Source organism: Pinus tabuliformis, chromosome 1_2 (genome assembly GCF_031772625.1).
Source record: "Pinus tabuliformis cultivar Carrire ecotype Pingquan chromosome 1_2, CPIR1, whole genome shotgun sequence".
Lineage (NCBI taxonomy): Eukaryota > Viridiplantae > Streptophyta > Pinopsida > Pinales > Pinaceae > Pinus > Pinus tabuliformis.
Genome location: NC_142298.1, coordinates 409,705,530 through 409,721,608, shown reverse-complemented (window position 1 = coordinate 409,721,608; position 16,079 = coordinate 409,705,530). Strand labels below are relative to the sequence as shown.

At 39.6% G+C, this 16,079-nt stretch overlaps 1 protein-coding gene across 1 annotated transcript in view; it reads left to right on the top strand.

Moving 5' to 3' along the window:
- The window catches only part of LOC149206075 (sister chromatid cohesion protein PDS5 homolog A-like), a 224,097-nt gene that overhangs the window by 37,517 nt on the left and 170,501 nt on the right, over positions 1 to 16,079 (top strand). The window contains 2 exon segments of the mRNA XM_089395279.1: positions 5,773 to 5,976; positions 6,164 to 6,345. Of these exon segments, the coding sequence (XP_089251405.1) occupies positions 5,773 to 5,976; positions 6,164 to 6,345 (386 nt within the window).

The following is a 16,079-nucleotide window of genomic DNA, read 5'->3' as shown; positions in this document are numbered from 1 at the left end:
TTGATCTCGATAATCGTTATGAAGTAGGATTGGATGGATTCTCTTCTATCCATCTTGATGTCTTTCAACTTGTTCTTGAGAAAGAGAACTCGATTTGCATTATTTACTTTGAACATCCCAACCAACTTGTCATACATCTCCTTAGATGTTTCCAAATTAGAAATATTGGCAACCAAAAGCTTGTGAATAGAATCAACAATAATTTTCTTAGCTTTAACCTCACCTTCCTTGTACTTTGTTAGTGCAGCTGCAGATGCATTTGAAGGAGGCTTCACTACTTTTCCTTTGACAGAGTCCATGGCATCATTTTCTTCCAATGTCAGATCTAGAGACATCTTCCATGCATGATAGTCAGATTTGTCCTTAAGCTTGTCCTCGGATTTGAAGTAAGATGTAGTCGTCATTGGGACTAGTTCCAAGTCCTTGTCCAACAACTTCCCTTAGTGATTGCTTTTCCTCATTCTTGCTTGGGCTTTGTCTTCACCTGAGCTCTGATACCATGTTAATTTTAGATAACAATGTTATGTTCTATGCTTTAGCATAATTTACTTCAATGTTCTTTATCAGCCCAATGACAATTCGCAATTATATTCAATAGCAATCACATTAACTTAAACAATTTGATAGTAAATGCAGATAGAACATAAAAGCATGTGCAAAAGACAAGGCAAGACAAAAGGACACAAGATATGGCGGATGCCAGGGAAAAACCCCAATGTGGGGAAACCCTTTGATCAAATCTTCTTATTATTCTTCAATAGTTCAACAGAGAGAGTACAAATATCAAATTAACTTGCCCAAAACAGCCTTGTCAAAATCAACAGTCAACTGCATCCCTAACAAGAAAGTCAACAAGTGACTCTTGCGACGCTTCTCCCTCCAAAACTTGAACCCTAGGGCTTGGAGTACCTCCCAAGCTACTAAAAAGTCAACATTCCCTCTTAGCGAGGGAGGTATTTCCAAGACTAGGAAGTAACTCATCATCATTATCACTACTCGCAACACTCACCCAACTCTTGGCGCTCACCACTACAGCAATCCCTGAAGCATGAATTACCTCTCTCGGAAGCGTCGCTGTCACTCACTAGAAGCATCTTGCTTCTTCTTCTTCTTCTCCTGTAATGTCTTCCAATCTCTCCATGATTCCTTCTTACTAGATGTGGAAGCAACCTTGCTTCCCACTGACCACGCGTTCTTCTTGGGCTGCAAAATCTTCCTCTAAATCTGCAAGCTTCCACTAGAACTCGACTCCCTCTGAGCCTTTGGATCCTGGGCCTTCTTCTCGGGAACCTATACCTGCTTCTCTAAAGCCTACACCTGCAGCTGCTTCTCTAGAACCTGCACCTGCTCCTTCTTCTTCTTCCCATGATCCATAGGCTTGCTCGTCAACCTGTATAGACTATGCTGTCCAACTCCAAGCACAATCCCATCGGAGCTAGAGCCACTAGGCCCGAGTCTTGCCTTCCCATCTTGGAACAAGACCTCAAACCCCTTCTTTTCAATCATTAAGACATATATCACGCTATATCTGAGTCCTGGTACAAACTATACACCCTGGACTCGCATCACTCGTCTTGTCTCCATTCTGAATGCATAACTCCTGATCCTTAGATCTCCTTCTGACACTTGTCGTGCAACACCATGTGCAACTTTGAGTCCCATTCAAAGTTTCAAAGACCTCTTGTGACCTTGTCATATGTTTCAACGCACCATTGTCCACGTACCATCCATCCTCATCGATAGTACCCTGTGAGAAATGAGAGATCATAGCAAAGTGCTCCTCCTCCAATCTCTTGGTGAGAGCATCTATCTCAGTAGAAGTGGCAACACGGGCGACTTGCTTCCCTTTCTTCTTTTGGTCATCTCCCTTCTTCTTCATCAGACATCTCGACCAAAAATGACCCATCTTGCCACAGTTAAAACACTTGACTTTACTCAAGTCCTTCTTCTGCTTACCCTTCATTCGTGTTGCAAGTTGCTTACCCTTCATTCGCGCTGCAAATGCCATGTCATCCTCTGAAACCCTCTTCTTTGGATAAAGATCCTCATCTCGCAACTCTTCTTGAATGAAGTCGTCCCACAGCCTATTCTAGTTTGGCAACTTCTCTTTGGCTACGATCCCTTTGATGAAGGGATTTCATTCCTCGGTGAACCCTTTCAAAGCAATCCTCACCATATCTGAATCTGAAATAGTCACATCGACGACAACAAGCTCATCTTTGACCTGAGACAATCTTGTCGGATACGAAGTCACTCCTTCACCCTGTATCATCTTGGTGGACTTCAGCTTATCCTCCAACACCAGTACCCAGTTCTCATTCATATTCTAGAACAAATTCTGAAGAGCTATCCACATCCCATGTGCAGTGTTTTTCTTGACAAATGAGGTATTAGGGGATCCTTCACACTATCAAGGATGATCAATCTTGCCCTCATATCCAATCCTCGTACACTTCTAGCTCCGTTGGACCAGTTGGCTTCTTGATGGCTTTCTCGGCGAACTCCCAGATTCTGTTGACCCACAAGACCAACTTGATTCTTTCCTTCCATGGACTATAGTTGGACAACCCCTCCAACTTGTCCTCATATTGGATACCAGCCTGTAACTTCGACATTGTCACCTACAATGTGATCAACTTCCTCTTAACCTGTACTTCGTTGTGCACAACTCTGATTTACTAACTTCCAAAGTAGCTCAAAGTTCAAACACCCTCTGATACCATGTTGAATTTCCATGATCTTGGGTGTAGGTTATCTTAGAATCTCAGACACTACCAAACCAAGAATCTCATCAAGAACTACTTTGCACAACGAAAAATATAAAACAGTAAATCACATATGCACAAGTATACACTATTTTTAACAAAATATTGTACAATAATGTACAACACAATCTTCGTTATATTAAACCAATCTGAATAATACAACAGTCTATGCTATACAAGATACAATGACAATCACATTGCGCAGACTCTGTTGTATCTTGTCTTGCCGGTCCTTTTGCCTTCCATACTGCTCTCTAGCTGCCACTTAGTCCTTCAAAGGACAACACATAGAGACTCCAGGAGGGCTGCCTCCTATCACTGTTGCAAGTCACGTTTGCTACAATGAACATGGGCTCATACAATCTGCTCTTCTAGGCTGGCCAATACCTGAGCTCCAATCTGCCAATCCAGCAGTCAATTTTGTCCATCAAAGTGATGCACGTTAAGCACCAAACTTCACCCAACCTTCAGCTGTCTTCGTCACTTCAAGATTGCTTGCCTAGGGCTACTTTCGGTAGCCAACACGCTGCCGTCCACCAGACCAATGGCACCCAACACTCCATTGTAGGATCTGCTCCTAGAAAGGTTTCTGATCACCAAAGAAAACCTTCAAATTGGCTCCCACAGGCTGCTCATAAATCTGATCCAACTCGCATCTTTTCAGCACAAATACACGATGAAATACATACCTTTTCCTGGACTGATACACTGCTGTTAGGGCAACTGTTAGCCCTCTCAAAACTGTCCTAACAGCCCTTCCTGTACTGCGGCTAGCCTCCAATTAGGGTCTGCTGCTATGCGTTGAAGTCTGGGCTAATTCTTAGCCCATAAACTAGGCTACGGTCCCTCCTCTTCCTGAGTTAAGGGACTCGGCCCTCTCCCTGACTTCTGTTCTGCTCTGCGGACCCTTCTTTAGAGGTCTGTCCACACTTAGATCATGCTTAAATAAGCCCAGAACTCCTTCAGGTAGTGCGGCTGCCTTCCAGACCTGCAATACCCATACAATTGACCATAAGCAGTCCTCCTGTAATGCGGCCTGGCTTCAAGATTACTGCAGCCTCGTCACTGTCACAAAAGGAACCTAAAACAGAACCCTTTCTCCTTTGTAAGGTCTGTTCCTGACCTGCGGCTGCCTCAGAGGTGTATTACACAAGAAGGATGCACATTTGGATGAGGAAATAATACTCACATCACCTTATATTTATACCAAATACAAGGGCTACTCGAATTAGTGAAGAGTCATGTCTATTGGACGAATTCTCCTCAAGCCTACATGACTTGACTGTCCAAAAATTAATTGACAACTTCAAAAATTCATATCTCAAGTTCTAGAGCTCCGATTTGAGTGATTTTCGAAGCGTTGGATTCGCCACACCATCCTCTATCACCTCAAATTTTCTCATGCTCAAATTCTTCATGGTTTTGGCCCAAATCCCGATGGGTGAAAAACCCCAACCTTGGGTTCCAAGCCCACAAGTGACTCTTGTGGTGCTTTGCCCTCCAAACCCTGAACCCTAGAGCCTGAAGTACCTCCCAAGCTACACAAAAATTAACAATTGGGACTAATGTGACTACTTCATCATCTAGTCGATCCTCTCTTCTAGAGGTTTCATCTAGACTTCTCTTATTAGATGAGGTCGCTTCAACCCCTGTAATCCCTCTCCAGATGTGTAGGTTAGGGATGCTTCTCTTTCTAGTGATGCCCAACTCTGAGATGATACTCTTCATGTGGAGGCACATTTTTTGATGATGATGGTGAAGATGATCCCTCTATTACATTGTTTTCATACCTACTTAAGTAGGTTGTTGCCCCTCATAGATGTTGTCGATTTCCTTGCAGGTCCTTCATCACATTGTTTTGAGTCATCTCCATCTTGAGCTCTTATTTCAGCTGTAGAAGCATTGGTTTTCTCTACTGAAGACTCTTTTAACTCTTGAGCACAATCAATCCTAATGGAGATCGTGAAAGTTTTCTTTGGAGTTGTATGGGTTTTGGTGACCCCCATATCAGTGTTAAGTGGGGGGTTTTGTGTTGATCTATTGTGATGTTCAGCAGATTCCATTTGTGTATGGAATGCCTTCTCTCTAGCTCCTCGTTAAATTTAAGGGGGATTTTGAGATTATGTGGTCAATCTTCACTTGAGTTCACATGCCAACCTTATATTTGATGTATTGGGGGATTTATGAAGGCTACATATGCACATTTTAACCCACAACTTCTATTCATAAATTGCTCTTTTGGTTAGGGCCAACCTAGTCATCTTGTTGGGGCTAGTGCACCAATCCTAAAGGAGGTCTACATATGTAACACACTCCTCATTTGTAGATCATTCATATATAAGTTATTCATTTGATAAAGCTCAAGGGAAATCTTTCGATAGTGTGCTTTTCTGGTCCATTTGCTTGGGTATTACAGTGACCTCCCTGGTCACTGGTGTTCATCAATAAAGTGCTGATACATTTCTGCTGGATTTTCACTTGGCTGGATTAGGGATTGTTTGAAAGTAAACGGTGGATACCCTATATATTTATAATCTCAACATCTTGAATGTACTTTAGAACTCAGCTTAAGCATTTTTACATAATAGTTCTTCTGGATTAGCTTTATTACATTATTTATATCTCTTACTGATGTTCAGGGAATTCAATTACACTACATTTATTTAGTGAGAACTAACTGTTTAGATAATTGACACTTTCTTTTTGGTTTTTGCCTGCTAGTATTTGGCTTCTTTACAAGTTTATCGATCTTCAGATAAACTTTCTTCTGTCTTCCATTTGTTGCCTTTTAATTTCCATTTATGCTTGGGGTAGTGCTAAAGATTTTTTTGTTATAGATCAACTACTACATATTCTTTTGGATATGGAATTGCATATGCTATTTGTGTTTGGGCTATTAGAGTTTAATTATTTCTGGAATTTCCATCTTTGTCCTTTCATTATATGCTAAATTTTAATCAACGTCTGTTTTTTCTCTGGATATTTTGACATGAACTCTCAACTTCAGCAATTGGCAATAACTTTGTCTGAGGTGGATCAGTCTCCTTCACAGATTATATTGAAAGCAATGCGACCATCAATGAATGCATTAATCACACCAGAGCTTTTGAGACACCGGGATAGAGATGTGGCACTTCTGGTGGCCACCTGCATTAGTGAAATCACCAGAATCACAGCACCAGAGGCTCCTTACAATGATGATGTGTTGAGGGTGATCAACCTATCCTGCAAGATTTTTTTTCTTAGGGAATGCCAATGTCCATTCAACATAGGGAGCAACTCATTATTCATCTATATAATCATAGTTTCTATGCTTAAGTCTTTTCTGATTCCTTTCAGTATTTTTAATATTTGCAACTTCGAAAAATTTCCTTAATCACAGTGCTTTCATTGTGCAGGATATCTTTCATTTGATTGTTACAACTTTTCGCGGTTTAGATAATATAAATAGTCCCTCATTTGGAAGGAGGGTAACCATTTTAGAAACTGTTGCAAAAATTAGGTCTTGTGTTATGATGCTGGATCTTGAATGTGATGACCTGATTCTTGAAATGTTTCACATTTTCTTCTCTGTTGCCAGGTAAAATAGCCTCTCTTGCTGATTTATTCCAAGTCAATTATATTGGGGATATGCTAGATACATGTAAAGCAATGATTGAATGGTGATGAATTCTCCTTTCTTGTATTGGTGCCTTGCTCTAGTCTTATCTATCACAGCTATTGGTTTTTTCATTGTCAGGAATTATCATTGAATGCAGATTTGGAAATGACCTAACACTCAGAGGAAGAACCTTAACTTTGTGAAGGATTTTTTGAAATTTCAGATACTGTCTGTTTTTCCCAGGGAAGAATCCTAATACTAATGTAAACCAAGACAGCAGTAATGCATTACCTTTGACACTGTTCTGGTGCCAGTATTCCTGTTTTACTGATCTTCCTTTTAATTTTCAATGACGGCTTGCATTTTTCCAGTAGACGTCTTTTGTTAATGATGATTGGTGCCTTGCAAAATCATCTTTATTACTTTATATCTTCGGCTATAGATTTTTGATTCACATATTTCTTTCTCAATGTTGAGCACGGGTTAACCATTTACTTTCTATGCTTCCCATTTTATAATCTCTGCATATATGTTTAAAATTTTTGGTGAGATTTGAGATCATATTAGTGATGTCTTGAAGGTCCATTAATAATTATGCATCCATCATTTTTAATTTGGATTAGAGATAAACTTATGTATCGATTTTATTTGTTGCTCCATACACTACATCTTGATTATTATTATTATTATATTAATGAAACTTGTAGGCTTTTATATTAACATCAAACTGGTTGCAAGGCCAGGTCCTTTTACATATTCAATTGATACTTCTGCTACTGAGTTCATACCAGTCCAAAAAAGGCCTTGATTTCTGTTATACTTCATTTGACGACCTTCCAAAAACCTCCTAAAACTAATACATATTTGCAGTAATAATTCAAGAAAAAAATAAACTAGCCTCCACTTAACGACCCATGATCAGAGTTCAGGCTTGCAGTTGCCTCTGCTCCTGCTTTCATCAGCTGTTCTTGAGCAGGACCCTGATTTGGTCTCGCCTCCTCCTTTGCATCCTTGCCAATGTTGCTTCCCTCCACTCCTCTGCTGTTTGTGGCTTCCAATTTTCTCAGACGACTATCCATTCTGCCCAATTTTCCCTGCAACCTATCTATTTTGCTCGGAAGCAGATCATTTTTCTGGCTGAGAAGTTGCATCTGAATCTGATTCTTGGTGGCCACCATTTCTCCTTGCCGATTAAGCAAAGATATAATGTGCTCCATAGTCGCAGAAATATAATCTAACCAACGGGTGATCTCCTTATTCTCTCTGGTGGTCAAGCTCTGTAATTCACTCTCCATGCTCTCTCCAGCACCTCAAGCAATTGTAACACCTGCAGAGTCTCGTTTCCAGTCACAAACCTCAGCGTTTAGAATAATGGGCTTGCTGATCTCATATAAGCTTCCTCCAGGCCTACTTGATCCCTGTAGAAAATCCACGAAATTCTGATCTGCTAATATGAACAATCTGAAATATAATTTCTTTTCATATAAACATAGAATTTCTGTGCTAAACTTTTCAGCGGAATAGGAACAGAAGTAAATCACTGTCACCCAATTTTTCTAGGGAACCCAACTAGGAAAACCCTCTGTTTGTTTGTGAATTTTATTGAAGAAATTTGAGCAATAGATCTCATACAAATGCAAATTGTTTCAATTTGAAAACAACCTTGTTTTCCTGCCTTGAATCATGCTTGAAACCCTTGCAAGGTTGCTGATACTTGCCTCCTAAATTTATGCGCACAAACTTCTCTTTGCACACCTTTCTCTTACAAGCTCCACACATAACACTGTGCAACCTTCTCACAAATCCGTGAGCTCTATTGTCTTGTCTCACCAACTCGTGCTCACAAGACAATTATCAAATTTTGCCTTCGTTCCTCCTTTTAAAGCCAATTCGAATGGCTAAGTTTAGTAAGTTTCTAATTAAGGAGTTTGCTTTTGTGATTGATTGAGTTAGCATGAGGTAACTAATGCAACTTGTCCTATCTCAAATCAAGGACTTGAGATTCAATCACACGTTCTTTTCCTCAATTAACTTGCACTAGAAGATTGACTTATAGGAATTCGAGCATGCTAAAGAAGAACTCATTGAGGTCCCTTTGATTGCACAAATCAAGGAACACTTTCTCGCTATCCTTTTCAACACTCCCCCTTAGCGAGGAAGGTGGTTCTAGAAGAACCTCGTCCACCTGGATTTGTCTCCAATACTACCACGTTCTCCGCTGTTGCAATTGCTCCCTCTGAACTAGAAGACTTCCCTACTTTCTTCTGTGGAACCTGATCTGAAGACTTGCTCTTTCCCACCATGTTTTGTGGCTCTATCACTTCAGTCATAAGTGCCATGTACCCTGTGTATCTCTGTGGCTGCTTCCTCTGGCTGGAAGTGACACTGGAAGATACAACTCTCTTATGATCTGCCTTAACCAAATCCTCTACCCACTTGGCTCGTACTCTCCCCATATTGGAAGTCTCTGACTATCTGGCAACCTCCACTCGCCCTGGGCTATGCTCCTCATCATCTTGCTGGTTAGCCCAACTGCCAACTAGCTTAGACTCAAACTGAGATACTGGCTGAGGCTCCATTTTGAGAGCTCTATCTTGCTCTTGCTCAACCAACACTTCTCTACTCTGAGCTCTCCCTGCCTTGTTGCTCAAGGCTGCACCTGTCTCTTCCTGCAACTTGTAGAGATTCTTCACTCTCACTCTTATCTGCTTCTTACATCGAGAAGCTAAGTGCTGGAGGTACGCCTTACCTCTGCTGAAGATGATATCATATCCTTTGTCCTCAAGGGTAGCTACTGAAACAAGATTCTGCCTCAATCCTAGAACATAGAGAACATCTCTGAAATGAAGAGGATTACCCGACTCCCTCTGAAAACTGGTTGCGCCGAGAGGCGCTCTACAACCCAGTATGGGGGTAGATCTCACATAAACATGTAAACGTAAACGTAAACGTAAACGAATGTAGACATTTAACATGTAATGTTTAAACTTTAACATTTTTAATCTAATGTCGGTCCTATTTAGAAATCAATCTAATTAATATTATGTATAAACACAATATAAATATAAAGAAGTATGGTAAATAAATAAAACCTCTTTTTATACCTACTCCAAAGGTATGGTAAATAAATAAAAATATAAATAAACTAGAGGCATGGTAAATAAACAAAACCTCTTTTTATATTTAGTCCATAAACCTCTGTATATTCACGAAGACTCAAAAAAGAGGTTTTATTTAGGTGAAGCCTATGGGCCAAATACCATATTTATAAAATAGGTATGATAAATTAATAAAAATATAAATAAACTAGAGGTATGGTAATATATATATATATATATATATATATATATTATACTACATAATTCACTTTATATTTACGAACATTCAAAAATGAGGTTTTATTTAGGTGAAGCCTATGGGCCAAATTATTATTAATACCATGCAAAAAAACATTATTAACCCTAATATTAATATTAATAAAAATAAAGATGGCACATGGTATTGACCCATGGTATTGAGAACCAATGGTATTGACTCATGGTATTCACATGGAATGTAGCCTATTTAAAGGGGGGAATTAAACCAACATAGATCCATCTTTACTCTGGATCTACTAAGCGCCGAGAGGGATCAAATATCTTGATATGCAAACTAGCATAGAGTGAAAAAAGATTTGATCCCTCTCGGCGCTTGGTAGATCCAGAGTAAAGATGGATCTATGCTGGTAGTACCAGCTCCTCTAGCGGCATATTGACCATCATCTCCTAGCTTTATCTGAACCTGCATGTCCTTCTCCTTTAGGTGGCTGAAACTCTTCTTGTTCCCGATCATGTGGAAGGATGTTCCTTAAACACATTTGGCAGGTACTTTGCCTCCTCTTCTGTTGATCACTGCAACTTCTTCTCCCTCAGAAAGTCTACATCTCCAACTTCACAATCTGCCATTATCAATAAACACAACTCCTTTTGTGTCATTGAACTTTTTCTCACTAATCTGCCCCACTAGTAGGCCTCTAGCTCCACTATGAAGTTTGCTCATTGGGTCTTCTGGATCTGCCCTCTTATCAGTGGTTTGGCCATCTGCAGCCCATTGAACTAGGGCTTCTTAATTCTCCCTCTTAACAACTTATTAGTCCTTCAATGATCACTGTACATGAGGACTTCACAGACTGCTCACTTTTCAAGATTCTGGCTACTTTAGAATGCTGCTCCTAGGGCACACAAATTTGCCTTGTCACTGTGGCACATCAACCCTATTGTCACTCTCCTCAAATCTGAAATTTGTGTGTTGGTTGATTCTGTTCATAGCTCTGACACCATGTAGAAAATCCACAAAATCCTGATCTACTAATATGAACAATCTGAAATATAATTTCTTTCCATATAAACACATAATTTCTCTACTAAACTTTGCAGCAAAATAGGAACAAAAATAAATCACAGTCACACAATTTTTCTAGGGAACCCAATTGGGAAAACCCTCTTATTGTTTGATAATTTTATTGAAGAAATTTGAGTAATAGATCTCTTACAAATGCAACTTGTTTCAATCTGAAAACAACCTTGTTTCCCTGCCTTGAACCAGGTTTGAAACCCTTGCAAGATTGCTGATCCTTGCCCCCTAACTTTACGTGCACAAGTTTCTCTTGGCACACCTTTCTCTCACAAGCTCCACACATAAACCTGTTCAACCTTCTCACAAACCGGTGAGCTTTACTGTCTTGTGCCACCAACTTGTGCTCACAAGACAATTATCAAATTGTGCCTTCGTTCCTCCATTTAAAGCAATTTGAATGGCTAAGTTTAGTTTGTTTTTAATTGAGGAGTTTGCTTTTGTGATTGATTGAGTTAGCATGAGTTTACTACTCATGCAACTCATCTTATCTCAAATCAAGGACTTGAGACTCAAACACACATTCTTTTCCTCAATTAACTCGCACTAGAAGACTAATAGCTTGACCTTCCACTTTAACACATCAGTTAACTGCTTCTAAAATCGTCCTGATTTTTAGGGACTCATCCTAAATCATAGGAATTCATCCTAACTTATAGATATTAGCTCCTAACTTATAGGAATTGATTCGTAACTTATAGGAATTAGCTCCTAACTTATAGGAATTGATTCCTCACTGATAGGAATTCTAGCATGCTAAGGAAGAACTTGTTGAGGTCCCTTTGATTGCACAAATCAAGGAACCCTTTCTCGCTATCATTTTCAACAATCCCATCAACCAACCCGCCCACTCACAACCTTTAATATGATATCCTGCCTTATTCATTGCACTGGCTAGACATTCCCTACTCAATTCATCACCATGATGGTTCTTAACCAATGCAATTAAGACTTTGCTGCTCAAGCGTGCTTGCCTCACCATACCGATGGAGAGGTTATACTGTAGATCCCACTTGCATTTTTTGAAATAGACGCCGGCCCACCATCTGTCCCAAGGTTCATGTACAAGTATAAACCTCGAAAAGGTTTGGGGAGGGGGGCTCGAGCCCTGGCATTAAAGCTATGCTGTCAGTTTTCAGTGTGTTGATTTCAGAGGATTGCCAATCAAGGACAAGGCCTAACATGAGACCATCAGGACTCCCAAATACTGATCATTCCATTATTTACAATTATTCCGATTGATGCACCATTTGTATGAAATTTAATTTCTAATTTCATGGCAAAGTTTTAAAAATAACAGTGCTATGATCCTGTGCCGACATCCCTTGTTCTAGGGCAACTCCTTTATTCACCAACGCATTTGCCATGGAATTCAGATGCCTCTTGATATGGTGAAATTCTATTGAATCAAATTTCCCAATTTGCATTTTAAACCTTTTTAAAATTGGGAGCTGAACAATGATGGAGTTCTCTTTGATTTTAACTACTTGTTGGATGACGATCATGAAGTCCCCAAATACCATCGAGTGCTGATTTTCCTCGAAGTGGCCAACTCTAGCCCTTGCCACAATGCCAAATATTTTGCTTGGTTATTTGTAGCACTCCTCAAGCCCCATACATATTGAATATTGATTTTTTCATCGAGGCGATAGATAATCCCTCCCACTCTTGCCTCCCTTGGATTACCTTTTGATGCACCATCGAAAAGCAAAGAGTATTGCCCCTACAAATCCTCCAAGTTTAAAATTCCTCAATGTCCATTCTTATCTAAAATGACTTATGAACAACTGATTTGTGGATGAAGCTGCTAGCACAATGTGAGACTTTACCTAGATTGAGCCAATCTTTCTCACTTGGTGACAAGTCTTCTAGTTTAGATGAGTCATAACCACGAGCTGTGATGGATTCGAAGAGCAGGTTTAGATCCTTAATAACTGTCATAGACGAATTTGGATGTTGAAAATTAAATACAGCTTTGTGCCTGCAAGCCGTATTGCCCAACACAAGTACTTAGGAAGGGGCATCCAACATTGCATAGTCACTGAGGTGGATTTCCTATTCCACGGGATTTGAGTTCTCCAAGCTTCAAACATATTAGTCCATCTATTTGAGGCTTTTTGCGAAACTTCCAAAGTGAATTTACACTTCCGAAATGTTGAAATTCAATCGCAATGTTGAATTTCTAATCATGATAATTACTTGTGAGAGTTATAAATGTTTTCCTTTTAGCTTTCACTTCTTTAATTAGGTCATCAAGCAATATATATTCAATAATGCACAAATAAAAGCAGTAGAGATCACAATGCACAAATATACAAGAGACACCAGAAATTAGGCTAGTGGCCAGGGCAAAACCCATAAGGGAAAAACCCAACAATCCTTTCCTTATCGAATCTTTGTCAACAAGAGAAATCCAAGTCATAAACAAACTAACCAATATGACTTCCCAAGTGCTAAGTCATCCCTCCATAACAAGTAATAGTCTTCATGAAGTTTGTCATAAGTTTATCGTCAAGCTACCACAAAGTTTTGCCCATAAGATTGTTAATAAATCAAAGATAAGTTGCCTCAAGAGCTTGCATCACAATAGAGATGCACTGCTTCAAAAAATCGTATCAACACAAAAATAAACTGCCTTAGAAGCTCGCAACAACATAGAGATAAGTGCCTCGGAATCTCGCATGAGCTAGTTGCCTAAGACTTCGCATCACAGGGGTTGGCCTTAGGTTCGCATTACAGAAAGTAGCCTCAGATTCGCATATGCCTCAGTGTCTTAGAACATATATGAATTCATCTTTTGGAGAGCGAATGTGCTCTATTTATAGTTGTTTGTCCATGTGAAGGGGCACGTCTCTTGGGTAGGCCAACTTGACAAATGGAGAGATGAATTGACCATTTGGGGTTTGACCAAAAAGACACTTAAAATTTGATTTCTCTTTTCTTTTTCAATTATACAAATTTTTCTTTTCTTTGAGCATGAAACCCATGCTACAAATAAAATTCTTTCAAGCATATTAAATTTGCTTTAATAAATTTACACATGACAAAATACATTATGAAGAGTCAAGACCGACACTAGTTAAAAATTCAACACTCCCTCTTAACTAGTGGGTGTTCATAGTGACTATCAAGATGTTCTCAAGTTGACAATTTTATAAGGAAGGGTTATCAAGATTAAGATAAGCATCATAACCAACATCAACCACATTGCCATAACCCAACCAATACCCCTGACATATGGTACATATTCATCGTCTGTTAAATAAGCTCACTTTAGAAAGAGATTACAGTACTATGCCAAACAAGCTCACTCTAGAAAGAGATCATAGTACTATGCCAAACAAGCTCACTCTAGAAAGAGAAACCATTCTCGCTAATCTCGGTCAAAGTGACACTGGGACAACATCCCTAATCAGGTCACTATACAATGACAAAGGGAGAATGACTGTCCTCTACCAGAACTTTTTCCGATACAGGTCAAAGTGACACAAGGACTACATCCCTAATCAGGTCATTATACAATGACACAGGAAAATGTCTGTCCATCAGACCATTCTTCTTAATTCCAGTCAAAGTGACACATGGACTACAAACCTAATCAGGTCACTATACAATGACACAGGAAGAATGTCAGTCCACCAGACCATTCTTCTTAATTAGGCTTATGTACTTGACACTAGGATAACCTCCCAAATTAGGTCTAAGTACATGACACAGGAAGGAAGAATGTTAGTCCATGATGCTATCTAATCTTTCAAAACATTCTTCCTAGTTCTGGTCAATGTACTTGACATAGGGATAACCTCCCTAATTCCGATCAAAGTACACGACACAGGGAGAAACCATATCCATGATGCAATCATCAGTCCCTCTTAATCATAGAGGCATTCTCCTCAAGCCTAAGCTTGTCCCGAAAGTACGCAAACTTCCCTCTAGAAAGAGGTTTTGGCAGAATATTGGCTATCAACTCATCAGTGGAGATATGCTGCACCTTTCATCACCATGTTTGTCATCATACAATGTAGCAAGTAGTCTCTGAAGCCATAGTGCTTCTCAACTTGCGAATCCAGTTGCAATATATTGGACCTCTGCCATACTGCTTCATGCTCATTCAAGAAATTATAATGAAGCCCCAAACAGAAGCAATATCTTAGTTTCACATAATCCATCACCCCGGATGCTTTCAGGTCACGCTAACTGGGAGCTCCCTCTCACACTGACAATCCATCATCCTAGAATTTGAGGTCATAACAGGGCTTTCTGACTGTTCCCGTTGGAGGCAATAGCTGCTCCGTCTGACATGTGAGTCCTTCAACTTCGGTCAGAGATAAATCATATAGGATCATCCTTGATCCATTCAACCTAGCCCAAAGCCTTCTTCAATCACGAGGCTTCTTTTCATGCTCTGCAAAATCTTGAGGCAACTTCTACAACCGAGGCATACTTCTTGACATGATCCTTTCCCTCTTTTTGGGAGAAACTTCTCAAATCTTGCTTCCATGCTACCATCTGTTGCATGCTAGATCTTGATTTCCCTTTGGCACAATCAAGACATATTTCAAACAACTTGCTCCCTTAGAACTTGGGTCTTATCTGGTACAATATCATTTCAAGTAGAAATCCTGGAAAATCCTTTTGATTTGCGTCGTGCTTCCACTTGTTCCATCTATTGCCAAAGTCTAGGCAGTCCTTACTATTGACCTGCAATCCTCACTAGGAGGTCATGAGAGAACAATTACAACCAAGCAAAGGATACATGGGCAAGAAACTAATTGAAAATTAAAGACAATAACAATAGTCTTAATCAAAGAGAAAAGATATAGAATACTTATCTTTTGAGAAAAGTCAGCTCCCTCTTAATCTTAGACTCCTTGCATACCTTGCAACTTCATCATCCTTGTCCTAAATACCAACATGAAGGTATATCTTCCTTGCATAGACTAAGGTTTCTTCTTCTTTCAGCGGAGGCAATTAAATCTGGGTACAAACCCTAGATCTTTCTTGTTCAAACCCTTGCTAGGGTTTATAGACCAACACACTGATTGTAGCTTGATAAGATTTTTCCCTTCAGCCTCTTGTTAACTTGCTAGTGTTTTGTAAACCCTTGACTCTCAAATTGCAGGTGCCCAAATGCTAAGACCCTAGATTCTTTATGTCATCAATTAATTGGTAGTTAACCTTGACTTCATCAAGCCAAGCAAATTGGCTTCTTAGAACCATTATATTTCATCATGGTAGATCTTCAGTACCCAAGAACTTATTCCAACATCCTTGGCTTGTTAACGCTAGATCTCACATGTCAGACTTTAGATTGTATTGCG